Below are 18181 nucleotides of genomic sequence, written 5' to 3'. Positions count from 1 at the left end.
AAGGAGACCCAAACTGTTATACAAAATATATGTATAAAGATGTGAGAAAAAAAAAGAATACGTGAGACACTAGATTAGGTAGAGAGAAGTGATGGGAGGGGATGAGAGGGGTTGGGGACATAGGAAGGATAGTAGAATGAAACAGACATTATTATTACTGTGTGTATATATGTGAATGCATGACCAATGTGATTCTGAAACCTGAATACTCAGAAAAATGAGAAATTATATCCCATATGATTCAAATGTATGATATGTCAAGGTCATTGTACTGTCATGTGTAACTAATTAAAACAAAACAAAAAAAATAAACAAATAAAATAAAGGTATTGTGTCCATCTACAACTAAAAAAAAAAAAAAGGATAAAAAAAACTGCAGCATAATTGACAGATTGCTGATTCTCCATTACGTAAAAGTTCTTCCAAATCACTGAGAAAAATACTGACAGCCAAAATAAAAAGTGTATAAAAGACTGGAAAGGCAAACACAAAGGGAAAAAAGCTCAATAAAAACCTACATAAAATACTAAATCCCCTTCAAATTGAAAATAACAAGGTATCATTTTAACCGAACTTGAAATAATTTATATAGGAAAATAAGTCTTTTTATGCCCCATTTATGAGAAATTTAATTCTAATCACTTCAAATCAAATTTTAGATTCACATACCATTTTAAATGCAAGTTAAATAAATAATTGCAATTTCAAATTTATTCTACAGATATAGTGTCAGAAATACCAAAATACATGCATAAGAATGTTTGTTATAGCACTATTAGATCCAAAAATATTTTAAATAACAGGCCACAAAGGAGCGTGAAATACATTGTGATACATATACTAGAAATATTCTGCATCCATTGAAAAGAATGAAGCAACCAGGTGAGGTGGCACATGCCTGGAATTGCAGTGGCTCTGGAGGCTGAGGCAGGAGGATTGTGAGTTCAAAGCCAGTCTTAGCAAAAGTGAGACACTAAGCAACTCAGTGAAACCCTGTCTCTAAATAAAATACAAAAAATAGGGCTGAGGATTGTGGCTCAGTGGTTAAGTGCCCCTAGTTCAATCCCTGGTATCCACCCTCCACAAAAAAAGAATGAAGCACATTTATGTATAGTTTATATAGTGTTAACTAAAAAGAATTGCAGAATACATAGTATACAAGATGCATAGTTTACTCCTATATTTATAGCACATACTTGAGCTCTATGTGATTATAATTGTGTGTGTGTATGTGTGTGTGTGTGTGTGTGTGTGTGTGTGTGTAGGAAGGAAAGAAGGAATAAAGTTAGGAAACAGAAGGACAGCTACCAACCAGAAAACAGGGTTTACCTCAGGAAAGTGGATTTGCAGAGAATTAAATAAAATGTAACAAACTTTAGTTGTTCAAATTTATAGATATGCAAGTAAAATCTGGTGGAAGATATTATGTTTTGTTTCCTAGCCTTGGAACAAATAATAAATAGTCTTTAAAAACCCAATCCAAGATTCCTTATGAAAATTTCTAGACAAAAATAAATTCTGTGGCCTTAATAGCTATTTGATACTATAAGACTCTAAGTTTTCAGAGCAAATTCAATTAAAATTAAGAAGGGGTGATAATGAGAGATGAATGGAAGGAATTTAGAGAAGGAAAAACCACAGAAAATGAAGAATATTTAAAGAAATTGGGACTTGAACTGAACTGGAAAAAAATAAAGGCAGCTTATTAATAACAAAGAGGGGAAAAACATTACCAAAATAAAATAAGTAATCAGAACAACTATAAAGACAATGAGATAGATATATAAACATACAGCCTAATGGCTAACACAAAGTACCTGCTCAATAAATATCTCCTAAATTAAACAAAAGAGGTGGAAATTTAGGGAATGATAGAAAAAAAATAAAGCTACTTAGATAGGGTAGGGCTATACTTTATTGATCTTGGAAATCAAAACAGAGATTAGATTTAACAGTTGCCAATGCAAGCCTTCCAGAGCTAGAGTTATGTAGCAAAGCTACCTGTTGGGGAAGATTTGATCTGGCAGCAGTAAACCATATTGTTGGGACCCTGAAAAATTAAACACTTAAAATGAATAAATAAGTTACATACATATAGTCAGGTGTGGTAGCAGGTGCTTTTAATCCCAGCTACTGGGGAAGCGAATCAAGAGGATCACAGCAAGACCATGTCTCAAAATAAAAAATAAACAGGACTGGGGATGTGGTTAAGGGGTAGAGTGCTCACCTGGCATGTGCGAGGCCCTGGGTTCAATGCTCAGTTAACACAAAGAAGAAAAAAAATATACAAATATATATACACACATAGGATACATGTAAATATACATAATACACATAGGATGTAACACATCAACATATAAAAATATATTGTTACAGAACTAGAAATGAGATAGAGAACTATACAAAAGTGGGAGTTAAACAGTCAGAAATGTGCCAAAGGTATTGAATATACCAGGCTGCCCTAGTTATTACAATTAGCATTTGTAGTTAGAAATAGATACACACATAAATAACCAAATAGCTCATTTTTGAGCTATTTCTCAAAAATAGGGTAGGAATGAAGCTCCTACATACTCACTCACCTGATCCTCTTGAAACAAAATGCCTTTCTGAGCATTTATCCGCTTAAACAGATCTCCTCCTTCACAATAATCCATCACTATGTAGAGAGAGCCATTTTCTACAAAATAAAACATTATTCCATTTTTTAAAATGTATATCAATGGCCCAACTAACTTAAAAGTACTTAAAAATTTACTAAAAAGCAGCCACGAAGCAAAAAGTGCAGAACCACACTCATAAGAATTAAGGTGCAAGTTTCAGGTACACTGTTATAAAGACTGTATAATGACAAGTTATGTGCACTCAATCATGGTTTTTTTTTTTTTTTCCCAAATCCAAGAATATACTATCCTATTGAAGAAAGGTGTTCACATTAACTTTAACATCTCTGGAATACAGATAAAATGCAGAGATACTTGATTTCATTCAATAATGAATAAAATAAGCTTCTGAAATGTCATATGCAAAATCATACTTTTCTACCTATTTGTCAGATATGAGTCATCTTAGTTTCCAAATGACCATTAATTTTCAGTTTTGTTTTACCCACTTGAATCAATTACTTATAAAATAAATGTGATAATATATATTGTGATAAAATCTGAAGAGCTTTCTTACATTTTACTCTCTTTAAAAAAATGGTGTATAACTTGTGAATGAACATGATGAAGGGGCACTACCTTATTTACCTTTATGTCCTGATTCACAGAGAAAGAGACTTCCATGTCTCTTCCATGGTGGAAGGGACTAGAAACACTTTTTTTTTTTTTTTTTTTTTTTGGTACCAGGGATTGAACTCAGGGACACTTGACCACTAAGCCACATCCACAGCCCTATTTTGTATTTTATTTAGAGACAGGATCTCATTGAGTTGTTTAGCATCTCGCTGTTGCCGAGGCTGGCTTTGTACCATCTCAGCCACCCAAGCTGTTGGGATTACAGGCCTGTGCAATCACACCCAGCTTAGAGAAACATTTTTAATCATTCTTGCACTCCTATGTGGCCAATATAATTTCTTACATTTATTGAACCACTACTTACTAGTGCAACTATCATAATTCAAAGCAGAGTTTCCCACTTCTCATTTCCTTACCATCTGTTATGGCTTTATTCTTAGTAATATTTATTTTGCACTTTGTGGTGGTGTGTTCATGCTCCTATATCATATTTTGCTACATTGCTTAAACTATACACTATTAGAATTGAGAACTTGTAACTGGGCATGGTGGAATATACCTATAATCCCAGCAGTTTAGGAGGCTGAGGCAGAAGGATCGTGAGTTCAAAGCCAGCCTGGTAACAGTGTTAACTCCAAGAAAAGAACAAAAGTATGCTAAGGATAGCAAAAGAAGGTAAACCTTCTACTGTTCTGTAACCTCTGAATTTTGTACCATATGTATATAATAAAAGATAAAAAACAAAAAAATATGTGTAGGGGGTGTTAATAGGACCTGAGAGAGGGATGGAGAAACAATCCTCCCTTTAAAGGAACAGAGCTTTAATATATGAACTCAGTAATATATTTTGCCACTAGATATTATTTATTTTTTAGATTAATACTTATTTTAAATGTAAGTTTAACAGAACTGTCTTCTCTGTAAAGCAAATACTAATCTATTCTTTATTCCAACATCTTACCACCAACTATTTACCAGGCATTTTGCTAGGTATATACAAATACAAGACACTACTCTTTATCACCAATAAGCTTGTACAGTAATAAAGGCCCTCCCCAAAGTCAAAACAATAATTCCACCTAGAAATGGCTTAGAGTTATAGTCACAAGGCTAAAAGGCTATATAAATCAAATGATAAAACCCCAATGAATGTTAGAGAAAAATGGTAATGGGGACTGATTTATAATCAGTAAAGCATGTACTCTTGGTTAGCTAACACAATAGCCAATTAGAGCACTCTTTTCCCTTCACCACTCCTCAATTTAGAAGCTAAAAAAGAAGACAGATGTTTTAGCTCCCGTTTCCCATCACAATTAGAGGTAGTCATCTGACTCAGTTTGGGTCAGTAAAATCAAAAGTAATTCTGAAAAGTGGCTTCTGAGAAAGCATTTTTCTGATTAAGGAACAGAATCAAGATGCGCTGCTGTTGCTACCATTTCCTCTTCTTTTGGCCTTGGATGCAGACATGTGCCTAAAATTGCAAGTGCTATCTTGGGACAAGAAAGCATGAAGCTGAAAAACTTATATACTAAGGATGGCAGAGTAGAATGTCAGAGCCTGGATTATAGTAACACAGATGAGCGGCCATGTCAAAGGTCTGCATATCTTAAGACTTGTTACCTGAGACAATATCTTTCTCACTTAAGCCAACAGTGGTCAGATTTTCTATTACCTGCAGCCAAAAGTAATCCAAATTTAACTCCTATGGGAAGTCTTTTTTTCAAGTTAATTAGATATTGGCAGCAGCAATGGGGAACAAGTAAAATGCCAACTTCTATATCAATGAGATTGGCATGCTTGCAAAAAGATATAAAAACTAGAAATAAGAACTCAAACAAGATGATAAAGGCAAAAAATAAAAGCAATTAGAAGATGACAGTCAAAGACAACCAAAACCAGAAAATTATATATTAATAATGGAAGCAGAAAGTCAAAAAACTATACCATATATAAACATACACTCAAATATCTGGTCATACGAAGCAATCCCCCATTTTCCCAATCATAAGATCAAAATTTTTACTTATATGCATTTATAAATGGAAGGAAATCAGACGAAACAGTCGAATGCCTATAATAATTAAAATTAAAATCTATCATACACTTATATTTTAAATTATATACACACACACACAAATAGTCTTCTACCCACTTTCAAGGTTTTATCAAATAATTTCATCCAAACTATTCCAGTTTATTTTCAAATCAATGTCTTTTACTGATTCACCTATCCATTTTTCCAGTCCATATGATCTGCACTTAACTCAAAAAAAGAGAAATTTTTAATCTGTTTGTCAATGGAATTTCTTCTCATGCACTAATTCCCAGGTGCATAATATTGGGATTTTTAAATAAATCATTCCCAGGGGCTGGGGATGTGGCTCAAGTGGTAGCGCACTCGGCTGGCATGCGTGCAGCCCGGGTTCGATCCTCAGCACCACATACCAACAAAGATGTTGTGTCCGCCGAGAACTAAAAAATAAAATATTAAAAATTCTCTCTCTCTCTCTCTCTCCTCTCTCACTCTCTCACTCTTTAAAAATAAATAAATAAATAAATAAATCATTCCCAGATAGTATGGTAGCTCAATGGCAGAGTGTGTACTTAGTATACACACATACACAAATCAAGAAGGCTGTAGGTGTGATTGTCATAACATTCCATACTCCCTTGTAAGTAAATTTAAAAGGCTATTTACAGGATTGGGGTGTAGCTCAGTGGTAGAGTGCCTGCCCAGGATGTGTACTGCCTCTTCATTCAATCCTCAGTACATACTCCCCACCCAAACACACATACCAAGGCTTACTTATAATGGTATCTAATATCTCTCGCCCACATCCTGCACAGGTGGCACAAATGGGGTTCCCCTTAGTGGAATGGGCTGGCTGAGAAATAAAAGCTAAGAAAAATAGAACGACAAAAAAAACCACAGGACACAGAAATGAACCTGAGGGTTGGGGTGGAGGAGGCAGACCTCCATTTGTAGCCAGTCAGGCAGAAGTTCCAGAGGTCTGGACTTATGAATGGGTCAAAGTAGAGACAATCTCAAGTACTGAGCTCTCAATCTCGAATTGAGTTAATCTTTTGAGGTCATAGAAGTTTTTTATATTGATTACAGAGAAAAAAATAAGGCACTTTATTTTTCCTAATACAATATATTTTGCACAGCCACAGAAAATAAAGAATAAACACTGAATTGTTAATAGCGCTTATCCCTAGGGAGTAGGAATGAGGATGGAGTTACAAGAATGGAGTACTTACCTTCTAGTCATGCATGTCTATACTTTTTGAATGTTTTTCATGAGCATGTATTCCTTTAAACTTAATAATAAAATCTTAAAGAATGTGCATCCCTTTTCAATCATTCAAATGTTTCTATCTGTAGTACTAATATAAATACAAAATATCTGCTGGAAATTTGTCAACATACAGTCAAAACCTTTTAATTTGATTAAAACTGTGGCACTAAACTGGATGTCCTGGCTCACACATGTAATCCCAGCAACTTGGGAGGCTGAGAGTGTGGATTTCAAGTTCAAAGCTTGCCTCAGCAACTAAAAAGGCTCTAAGCAACTCCTTGAGACCTTATCCCAAATTTAAAAATAAAAAAGCCTAGGGAGGGATGGGGTTGTGGCTCAGCAGTAGAGTGCTAGCTTAGCATGTGTGAAGCCCCAGTTCCATCCTCAGCCCCGCATAAAAGTAAATAAATAAAGCAATAAACAATTCAAATTCTAATTCCTTAGGAATTTCTTTTTTTTTAAAGAGAGAGAGAGAGAGAGAGAGAGAGAGAGAGAATTTTTTTAATATTTATTTTTTAGTTTTCGGCGGACACAACATTTTTGTTTGTATGTGGTGCTGAGGATCGAACCCGGGCTGCACGCATGCCAGGCTACCACTTGAGGCACATCCCCAGCCCAGGAATTTTTTTTTTTTTTAAATATTTATTTATTTATTTTTAGTTCTCGGCGGACACAACATCTTTGTTGGTATGTGGTGCTGAGGATCGAACCCAGGCCGCACGCATGCCAGGAGAGCGTGCTACTGCCTGAGCCACATCCCCAGCCCATGACCCACATCCCCAGCCCGGAATTTCTTAACTTAAAAAAAAAGGCTAACATCTTTACTGAAAGTTAATAATATTTTTTTAATATTTACTTTTTAGTTGTGTCCAACTAAAAAATAAATATTAAAAAAAAAGGCCTAGGGATGTGGCTCAGTGGTTAAGCACCCTTAAGTTCAACCCCTGGTACCAATTAATTAATTAATTAATTAATTAAAATTGTAGAGCTAAAAGAAAAAAATTAAAAGATAGATGGTGGGGAAAGATAAATACAGGAAATTCAAGGTCCTGAGAATGACTAACATTTTACTCTTTCACATAAGATAAAAATCTTCAATTTACTGTCATCATAAAAGTTAACAATATGATGTGTTAATTTAACAATATTTTTTAAAAGTATCTTTTCATTTAGTAGGTATTAAGTTTATCTAGGAACAAAGTAATTTTAGCTATAACTCATACTCTGAAACTAGTATGTCATACGACCTTGAACTAGTCATTTCAATTATCTTCTACCTTTAATTTATCTTTCTTTTGTAATTTATAGAGATTTATGATAATAATGGAAGTGATAGGACTTTATTGAGTAGGACTTGAATAAACTACTTTGAATTGCCTTTCAAAAAGCTTTGCCCTATCTTACTTCCTACATTATCAAATATAATAGCATATAGTTCCAAAATAGCCATGCCAATTAATACACCTTAAGAACTTGAGAAAATTTTCAATATATTTCAATGTTATAGTGAGGGATAGCAGAACATACTAATACAAAGGGTACTTTCTAAAGATGAGAACATTTTCTCAGTGGTAGTGTTTGTATGTTTAAAGGCAGTTTAGTTTAAAAATATGTTAGGGATGCAGACATCACTCAGCGGTAGAGTACTTGCTTAGCATCCATCTACACCTGGATTCAATCCTTAGTACCATTTTAAAAAGCAAAGATAATTACTGTTTTTGCTTCTTCAAATTCTTGTACTTACTATACTGCTTCGTTTTAAGCAATCACTAATAAGAACATGTCAGAATTAAACTACCAAGGAGATGGTATGGTGTCAGTATTATCTTAGAATCAAGCTGATATTTATATGCATATGTGCTGAAGCAAAAAAAGATACTCCTTTTTTTTGTACCTGAGAATACACTCACAAAATGAATCCTTACAAGGAACATATCCAAATTTATCAATGGCTTAGGACTTATATTGAATTGTCTTGCAAAATTTTTCTGACCTTCAAATGATTCTCTATATTGGACAATATTCGGATGCTTCATGTTTGCCAAGACGGCAACTTCTCTCCTTGATTCTTCCCTTTCTTTACTGGACATCTTAAGTTGGAGAAAAAAAGGAAAATAGTAAATCAAACCATTAGTAAGAGAGCTAATAAAAAAAAAATAATGGCACTAATATAGTCCAATCAACAAAACATAGCAAGGAGTTAAAAAGGATGAGCTGCCAGGCCTGGTGGTGCATGCCTGTAATACTAGTGGCCTGAGAGGCTGAGGCAGGAGGATCACGAGTTCAAAGCTAGCTTCAGCAACTTATCAAAGCCCTAAACAACTTAATCCTATTTCAAAATTAAAATATAAAAAGGACTGGGGATGCGGCTCAGTGGTTAAGTGTCCCTGGGTTCAATCCCTGGTTCCAAAATAATAAAAATAATAATTTTTTTTAAATAAAAAGCATGAACTGATTCTATATATAAAAACATTTTAAGATGTTTAAGCTAGATTAAGTTACAGGACAATAAGCATACTTTTCTAAACACAAAAACACAAGGACATAAATCTGACTATTCTAAAATCAGTGGTACTCTTTAGGATTATGGCAGCCTTTTGCTTTAAGGTATACATTGCTATTTTTTTTTCAAGTCCTCTAATGAGCTCCATGTAACCAAATCATTACTTGTATAATCGAAGTAAAAATATACTTACTCTTGAGATGCTAATTTCCTTGATAACATATTGTCTACCATCCTCTGTAGATTCAACAAGAATGGCTTTCCCAAATGAACCTTCCCCGATCTTTTGCACTCTAGCATACTTCTCCATGGTTCTTTTTCTAAGGCATTTTTATGGGTATACTAAAAAGAAGGATAAAAACAGTTAAAAGAACAATTATGTTTAATTCAAATTCTAATTCCTTAGGAATTTCCTAACTTAAAAAAAAAGGCTAACATCTTTACTGAAAGTTAATAACCTTTATCTCATTTTCACTCCTGCAACATAGTTACAACCCAAAAGCCAGACAGTGACATTTCAGTTTTGTAAGAATGCTTTGGAATTTCAAATATTTTTCATACTTAAAATTATGTGCAGAGAACAGCAAACTTCTTCCTACATAAACGACTTAGTAGCGATATTTTATTATATCTAATAAGAATGCAAGCTTAATAAGATACTATCTACCAAAGTTATTTGTTTGCTATTATAAAACAACTTCAGATAAAATTTATGTACATATATTTTAATATACTTACAAGGATTTCCTTAGGATAAATTATAAGTTCAGAGAATATACACATTTGAAAACTTTCAAACATAGTGTCATACAAAAATGTCTACCAATTTATATTCTAACTTGCAGCATTTTTGTCATACAAAAATGTCTACCAATTTATATTCTATCTTACATACCTTCATTAATACTGGCTATTAATTATTAAAATCTGTGAGAGGCAATAAAGGGTAGTAAAGAGCACTGAAGACAGATTGTGTTTAAATCTGGCTTTATCACATACTATATGGTCTAAGACAATTGATCTATCTTTACATGTTCATCTATAAAATGTAGATAACCATAGTATGTACTTACAGAAACACTGGGAGGATTAGTTAATATAAGTCATGTACTGAGCACAATGCCTGGCATATGGCAAACACTATGTCACAATTTATTGTTACTCTTGTTTGATGAAGGAAATAATGTTTCATTTTTATTTGAATGAAATAATGCTTAACTGGTAAACTTAAAAAATTCTTCCACATTTATTGAACATTTGTATTTCTTCTTTTTTGAACTATTCATCTATTTTCTTAATCCATTTTCTACTAAGATAGTATTCTTTTTAATAATTTGCAAAAACTCCTAATGTAATCAAATCCTTAACCATCACAAATGACTTCCCCCATATCTTATTTATCTTTTGATTCTATTTAAATGTGAAAGCTTATTTTGATGTGAACAAATGTATTAATTTTTTCTTTATATTTCTGCTTTAGATATTATACATACACCCTTACCATACATAAGTAGTTAAAGTCATCAGTAGCTTCAGCAACAGTAATTTCAAGAGAGCGATAATTTCAGGAAAAGCCCAAGTACACTACACTAGATAGTAAAGCTTAAAAAAATAAAAAGTAGTGTGTGGGGGGAATGGGTGGTAGAGATAGGGAGCAATAATCAGCATAGCCTGCTGGCAAGATTACCTTTAATGTGGACATACATGAATTCACTATGTTAATCTGAAACTCCTTCTAAATATTTCAATTACCCAACTTGCTCTCTTCTATTTCCATTTACAGCAAACAAGTTTCCAGTGTATGATTCCCTTCTGGGAGAAAATGAGCTTCCCAGGAAACTATTTTAAATTTCTGTGACAGTGTTCTATATTTCTTTCTCATTGTAAATTAATAAATTGATGCTGTCATTTCATCCATCAATACTAAATTTGTTTAATTTTATTTTGCTTCTAAAAAAAGAAAGGCTAGGGGGCCAGGGTTGTGGCTCAGCGGTAGAGCACTCGCCTGGCACGTGCAACGCACGGGGTTTGATCCTCAGCATCACATATAAATAAATAAAATAAAGGTATTGTGTCCACCTACAACTAAAAATTTTTTTTTTTAAAAGGAAGACTCAATCTCAATAAATAACAAAATTCATAGTCTAGGCCTGTAAAACCAAAGGCTAGAACACAGCCTGTGGTAAAAATTGATGGGTAATTATGCTGTATGAAATTTTGTGGGAGTCTTCCTCTACCTTAGAAAACATAGCCATATTCCATTTCAAATTTCTATAGGAAACAAGAATGTTTTTAGCAACTTTAAGAGAAACAATAAAAGAAACATTATCAGTGAGTTAAAGAGGAAAAGTCATTCCAAACATATTAAATTCCAGTTTTATCAACTGGTGTAATATAATGTCTAATGTCTATCTGGGAACCATCCAAAATTTAAACAATTATGTCCCATTGTCCCATTTATGGAACATTTATGGAACACCTAAAAAACTTACACTAGTATTATTTGTAATAATAAATTATATAAGCTATAGATTAAGACTTCTAACCTATTTTAACACACCTGTGACAATTTCACTGAAATAGTCATGGAATTAAAAACTTGGGGTTTCATGGGTTAATGATTTCTCCAGGACAGGAAAGTTCAATATGTCACATTACTATGCTACTTAGGAAAATAAAAAAATCAAGATACACTCATCTTAGAAAACTAAATTTCATAAAATAAATTATAATACATACTAATCACATAATAAGATTATTTCACAATCATCACTATCCAGTGACTGCCATGAAAGGAAAAACAAAATTAGTCATTTTGGCCTTTCTTAAAGTTTAGTTGCCAATTCCTTTCCAGGGATCACATGAAAACATGGAAGCTCCAAGAGTCCCTAGCATTGCATTCTACTGCCAACTACATTACTGCATCTCTTAGTTATAATTAATTCAGTAAAGCAGAAGAGAATCTACTGCCCCTGGTATTGATAAAAGATAACTCTAACTGCAATCAAAATAATGGCACAAATACAAACACCTGTCCAAGTCATAAAAGACTTGTGGCAGATGAGTTTCCGAATAACTGACATGCTCTCCTTTTTTGCAGTTAACATACATAAGAGGAAATAAAAGAAAACCATGAAAAAAATAGGCTATTTTCAATGTCTTATAACATATTTAATTGAGCTACTTATTTCTTTGTGGTAAGACTTCTCAACTGAATTATAATCCTAAAAAAAATTTCCAAACAAATGAAATAAAACAAAATGCACTGTCTACATTATAACATGTAACTGACGCAACACAGAATCCTGTTCTTATTTCATTATGGTAATAAACTAAATTCTAAATAAATGTTCATCTTTTCAATGCTTACGTAAAATCACAACTTTCAGTTTATAAAAACTACAACTCACCACTAAATATATGATATTGAACATACTACTTCTTCTCCACACTAAAGGGGTCAAAAAGACAGAACAGGATCTCAAGATAGCAACAGCAAAACAATTCTGGAAACTGGCAAACAACACACGCAAGGCGGCAACAACTGACTTAGGAACCAACAGAAAGCTGTATTTTAAGCCAGCAGAGGGAAATAAGAGAAATAAGAATGCAAAAATAATCAATTAAATAAGTTGATTCCCTCCACATATAGCTCAATACCCAGGTGCACATGAACGTCGGCTAATACTAGGATTAAAATAGGACTGGTTGAAAGGCTAAGCAACAGCCACATATACAACGTGCCTCCTTCATCTCTCCCAATCAGGGAACTACATATCTTCCATGTTGGTAAAAAACTGGGATGTCTCTAGACTGGGAACCTCAAGTTCAGCTGGGAGATTAAGAGAACGTCCACAAAATAAATGTTGAGACTAGACTCTGACCATCCCACCTCCAAAAGCAATTTAAAACCTAAAAAAAATGTATGATGATAATTATTGAGAGGTGGCAACTATTAATAAGTTCTACATTCATCCTAGCCTTTTCTTCCCCTGAAGACATCTCCCATGTGCCACAGTGAAATAGAACTCTAGTATAAAGACGCAGTCTTCCTGGGCTGAGGAGAGAAATGAATTAGTTTTCAGAGCTTCCAAAATCCTAGAAAGGAAAAAACAAAATAGGAGTCTAAAAATTTGCAAGTAAATCCACTTCTGTCAGCCCATTCCTAACCTATGCATGCACACAAAAAGACTGAGACATAGTTCTAACAAAACCTCAGAACAACCATTGATAGAATGGGAGTGTTAAATAACTGAAATAGAAAAAATAAAACCATAATAATAATAAAATAAAACACAAGAGAATGAGTTTTTTACAAAATCATTGAGTGGGTAGTTGAAATATACCATAAAAGCAAAAAGTCTTAATGGATTAATGACTACTAGCATTAACTAGCATAAAGCAAATAAGAATGATAAAAAGTATATGTTTTAGCTCATACCCCCAAAGGATCACTTTTTAATAAATAAAAAGCTATGTACTCATAGGCATAAAAGAAAAATCCAACAGAAAAGTGAACAAAGAAGATGAAGTTACTTAGGATGTATGTAGTTCAGCAGTTTATCTAGCATACACAAGATCCTGATTTAAATCCTCACCACCAAAAAAGTTAACAAAGCTGGGCACAATGACACACAACTGTAATCCCAGCAACTCAGGAGGCTAAGGGAGGCAGAAGGATTGAAAGTTCAAGGATAGAGTGGACAATTTAGCAAGACTCTGTCTCAAAACAAAAATATAAAAAGGGCTGGGAACTTATCTCAGTAGTAGAGTCCCACTAAATTCAATCTCCAGTACCAGCCAAAAATAAAAAATAAAATGATAATAATAAAAAGAATAAGTTGTAGGGGCTAAGGTTGTGGCTCAGCGGCAGAGTGCTTGCCTCGTATATGTGAGGCACTAGGTTCGTTCGATCCTCAGCACCACATAAAAATAAATGAACAAAATACAGGTATAAAAAAGAATAAATTGTATATAAATTATATTAACATGCACAAAGGTAGCCAGGCATTGTGACTCATGCATGTAATTCCTGTAGTCCAGGGACCTGGGAGGTTGAGACAGGAGAACCGAAAGTTCCAGGCCAGCATAAGCAATTTATAGCATGAACGTGTTTCAAAAAAAAAGTACAAAGGTATCCAATCTTCTGTAAAGAGTAATCAAATTTGAAGAAGAGATAACTTTCATCTTATGTATATTTTACAATAAGAAAAAAAATTCAAGAGAGCATTTTTCACCCATCAGATTGCAAAATTCAAAAAATTTATTGTTGTACTGTTTTGGAGGGAAATAGAAAGAAACGATATGGTGATGCAACACCGTGGTAGTGTAAACTGGTCTACATGCTAAGGAAAATGATTTGATAATATCTCCCCAAACTGTAAATGTACAGACACTTTGATACAATAATTCCATTCCTAGGAACTCACACTATAAATACTTCCAAATGTACAGAAAATGATAGATTTACAAAGTTATCCTCCGCAACAGTTTCTAATAGCAAAATTTAAATAACCATAAACAATGAAGCAGCATTTGTATTAATATAGAGTAACCTCTAAGTACTAAATTTTTAAAAAAGATCAAAATAATAAATGTGTATATAGTACTCCCCCCTTATCCACAGAGGACATGTTTCAAGACCCCCCAATGATGCCTGAAACCACAGATAGTACTAGATCTGATGTTTTCCCTATACATATCTATGATAAAGTTTAATTTAGAAATTAGGGACAGTAATAGAATAACAATAAAATAAAACAATTTTAACAATATATTGTAATAAAAGTTACATGGTCTCTCACTCAAAATATCATATTGCACTATTACATTTTCACTTAAAGGAAATACTTTATAGCTTCTGTTTGTCATATCCAAATTGCCAGCATCACTACTCTTGCTCTTCGGTGATCACTGAGTAAAATAAGGATAACCTGAATACAAGCACTGATAGTCAATCTGATAACCCATAAGGCTACTAAGTGACAGGCAGGTAGTACATATGGTGTGTGAATATGCTGTATAAAGGGATGATTCAGGTCCTGGGCAAGACTGCTTGAGATTTCCTCATGCTACTCAGAATGGCATGTAATTTAAAATTTATGAATTGTTCATTTCTGGAATTTCTCATTTAATATTTTCAGACCAGGGCTTGGATTGTGGCTCAGCGATAGAGCGCTCGCCTAGCATATGTGGGGCCCTCAGCACCACATAAAAATTAAATAAAATGAAGATATTGTGTCCAGTTACAACTAAAAAATAAATATTAAAAAAATATTTTCAGACCAGTTGATTACAGGTAAATGAAACTGGGTAAGAAAGGACTAATGTGCTATTATTTATGTAATAATTGTAAATATATATATATTTATACATGTGTGTATACACACACACACATATGTACACACACACATATATAATAAGTCCTCATCAACTGTTTTACAAGTTGTCCTGAAGGGAAACATTAGTAATGTTAGAGCAACAGATTTCATGAAGTCTTTTGATACTGCCTGCAACTACAATCCATACATACTCTTTTCCTAAAACAATAAAGACCAATTTGAATTGTGGGAGAGGGCCAATTTATCTTCTCAGGGAGGAAAAGTCCCTCCCTTTTTTCTCATTACTAAAAAAAGCAAACAACAAAAATGGAAATACTATTGGACTTTTTTTTCTAAATACTTGTTTTTTTTCTAATATCTATCTATTCAGATAACACTCAAGAAGGCCTGTAGTGAAAACTATCAACATGTAAATAAAGCTTTTATATTCATGAAAATGTATCATGTTCATGACAGATTAGAAGGCAGATTAGACAAGAGTAAAATTTACTTGGAATACAATGTCAATGTATTATTAACATGACCTCAAAAGAACTCCTGTGGTCAAGTTCCATAACCTTTACAAATTTCTGATGGTAATTTTCACTGTGCAAAAACTTGTTTTTCCACAATATAGGTTTCTTACTTTTCACTTAGAACAACAGACAATTCTAAATGAACTAGATCTGTAGATCTTCTAAGACCAGACAAATAAACTAGAAACAAAGAACTACTTCTCTTCATATTTGGTTCCCCTCCATCATCTCTACAGTATTGCTGCATCATAAGAAAAGGCCATTATTAGCTTAGGTTGGATACTACTTTTAATCCTTCATAAATATTTCTGATGAATTTACCTAGGCAATAAAAAAATTATTCTTCTTGGGAAACTTACATTAGAAAATAAAATTAACACCTGCATTAAAAAAAGACTTATGGGGGCTGGGGCTAGGGCTCGGTGGTAGAGCACTTGTCTAGTATATGCACAAGTCCCCAGCACCCCCTCCACACACACACACACACACACACACACACACACACACAAGTTGTGATTAACACTTAGAAGTAGTAGAATCTTTAATACCTTACATATGGAAACTGTCAAATCATGGAAATAAAAATATAAGATTATGGGATAACCAGTTAAATACTATTATCTCCTTCTAATTAAAATGTAGATAATTTAAGATTGGAGATATCTAATATAACCAATTTAAATGACTGTTTTTCCATATTAAGGTTTATATTATTATTTTAATTCCATTATCATTTTATCTTTTAAAAAATGTCTAAGGAACGTTTTGAAGTACAGTGAGTTCTTTCAGAGAATTTCCATTTTAATGACGTGAAGGTATTATTCCCGCAAACACTTAAGGTGAGTATCCATGTAATCTCTACACAAGCAAATCTAAATAGGTCTCCTCGTTTCCACTATGATTTTACTCTTCTGCACATCATTGCTTCCCCCAAGTGCTACTCACCTCAATGTCACAGGAATTTAGTAGGAATAACGGTGATGATCAAAAGCTTCTGTCTAGAGGTGGTAGTCAGTTCCTAAGAGACTTAATGAGGCAGAGCCACCATCCTGCATTTTGAAAATAACATCCTGAAAGAGAAACCAATCTAACTAGCAGCAGCTCACAGCCCAGACTGAAAGGGAGCATTGAGACCCCCACACACAAAATAATCACACCAGCCTTTAGTTGACACCTCAGGGTTGACCCCGTCCCTCCTTGCACAACGCGGTTGGGACCGACCCACACTACCCAAAGGAAATAAACACACTGTTTTCTGACCCCCTTGGAAACGGCGGGTGGCAGCAGGGGGAGTGCCTCCGTTACCGCCCGTCCAACTTCACAGAGGTCGTTGCTAGTGGCCAAGGAGGGGTGCAGGGCAGGCAGCACTTGGGACTGTGAGGCTCCCTGACTGCTACGTCCTCCTGCCTTGCTACAGTGGCTCTAGTTTCCGGGATAAGAGGACAACAGCTTGGGACTACATGGTAAAAGTAACGCACCCAGGAGCCCGCAACCTGGAGCGAGTGCAGAAGAAGGGGGAGCGGCCGGCGCGTCACCGGCGCTGGCGTGTGACGTCAGCGCGCGGGAGCCGGCGCGACGCGGAGGTGGCTGGGAGGAGCGGACGCGCGCGGGGCGGGGCCGCTCGAGGTGGGGCGGGGCTGGGGCGGGGCCTCGTGGGGGCGGGCCGAGGGGCGGGGCCCGAGTGGGGCGGGGAGCGAGGCGGAGCGGGCCATCCCGCCGAGCTAGTGTGGAGGGAGCGTGGGCGGCGTGGCTGATGGTGAAAAGGAAGGTCGGGGCCGAAACGTTGGGGAGAGTTCTCTAATAGAAGCTAATTTGGACTAAAGCATTTTATTAATTTTTCCCGCATATAGTACACATACAGGTTTTTGTTGTTGCTGTTGTTTTTAAATCTTAAGGGCTTCCGACATATGGCTGTGGCTTTTTTTTTTTTTTGATACCGGGGATTGATATTTTATATCAATATTTTTATGTCAATATTGATATATTTTATATCAATATTTTATATCAATATTGATATTTATAATTTTTTTTGAGACAGGGTCTAGCTTAGTTGCTGAAGCCGGCTTTGAACTTGAAATCCCCCTGCCTCAGCATCCGCAGCGGCTGAGATTACAGGCATGTGCCACTGCGCCAGGCAGAGATGTCACATTTTATAACTAATTTGTTTAAAAAAAAAAAAAAGAAGAAGAAGAAGTTTTTTTCCCAAATATATTTTGGCAGATTAGAGCAAGGAAGTATTTTGAATCCTTGAAATTAAAAAAAGTATAAAGATATAATTGGTTTT

The 18181-nt window shown here is 34.6% G+C and overlaps 1 protein-coding gene across 13 annotated transcripts in view; it reads right to left on the bottom strand.

Moving 5' to 3' along the window:
- The window catches only part of NEK1 (NIMA related kinase 1), a 177736-nt gene extending 160242 nt beyond the window's left edge, over positions 1-17494 (bottom strand). For 10 of the 13 annotated variants that reach the window (XM_081269784.1, XM_081269794.1, XM_081269795.1 and 7 more), the window contains exons 1-4: positions 16843-17369; positions 9235-9383; positions 8532-8628; positions 2583-2680 (exon numbers count right to left, since the gene is read on the bottom strand). In XM_081269784.1, the coding sequence (XP_081125910.1) occupies positions 2583-2680; positions 8532-8628; positions 9235-9351 (312 nt within the window). In that variant the 5' untranslated portion in view covers positions 9352-9383; positions 16843-17369. The other 3 variants (XM_081269790.1, XM_081269791.1, XM_081269792.1) reach the window with 3 other exon arrangements.
- Positions 17495-18181: the final 687 nt, after the last annotated feature.

The sequence above is a fragment of the Spermophilus citellus genome (assembly GCF_964194105.1).
Source record: "Spermophilus citellus genome assembly, chromosome: 16".
Taxonomy (NCBI): Eukaryota; Metazoa; Chordata; class Mammalia; order Rodentia; family Sciuridae; genus Spermophilus; species Spermophilus citellus.
This window is presented reverse-complemented; position numbering and strand designations above follow the sequence as displayed.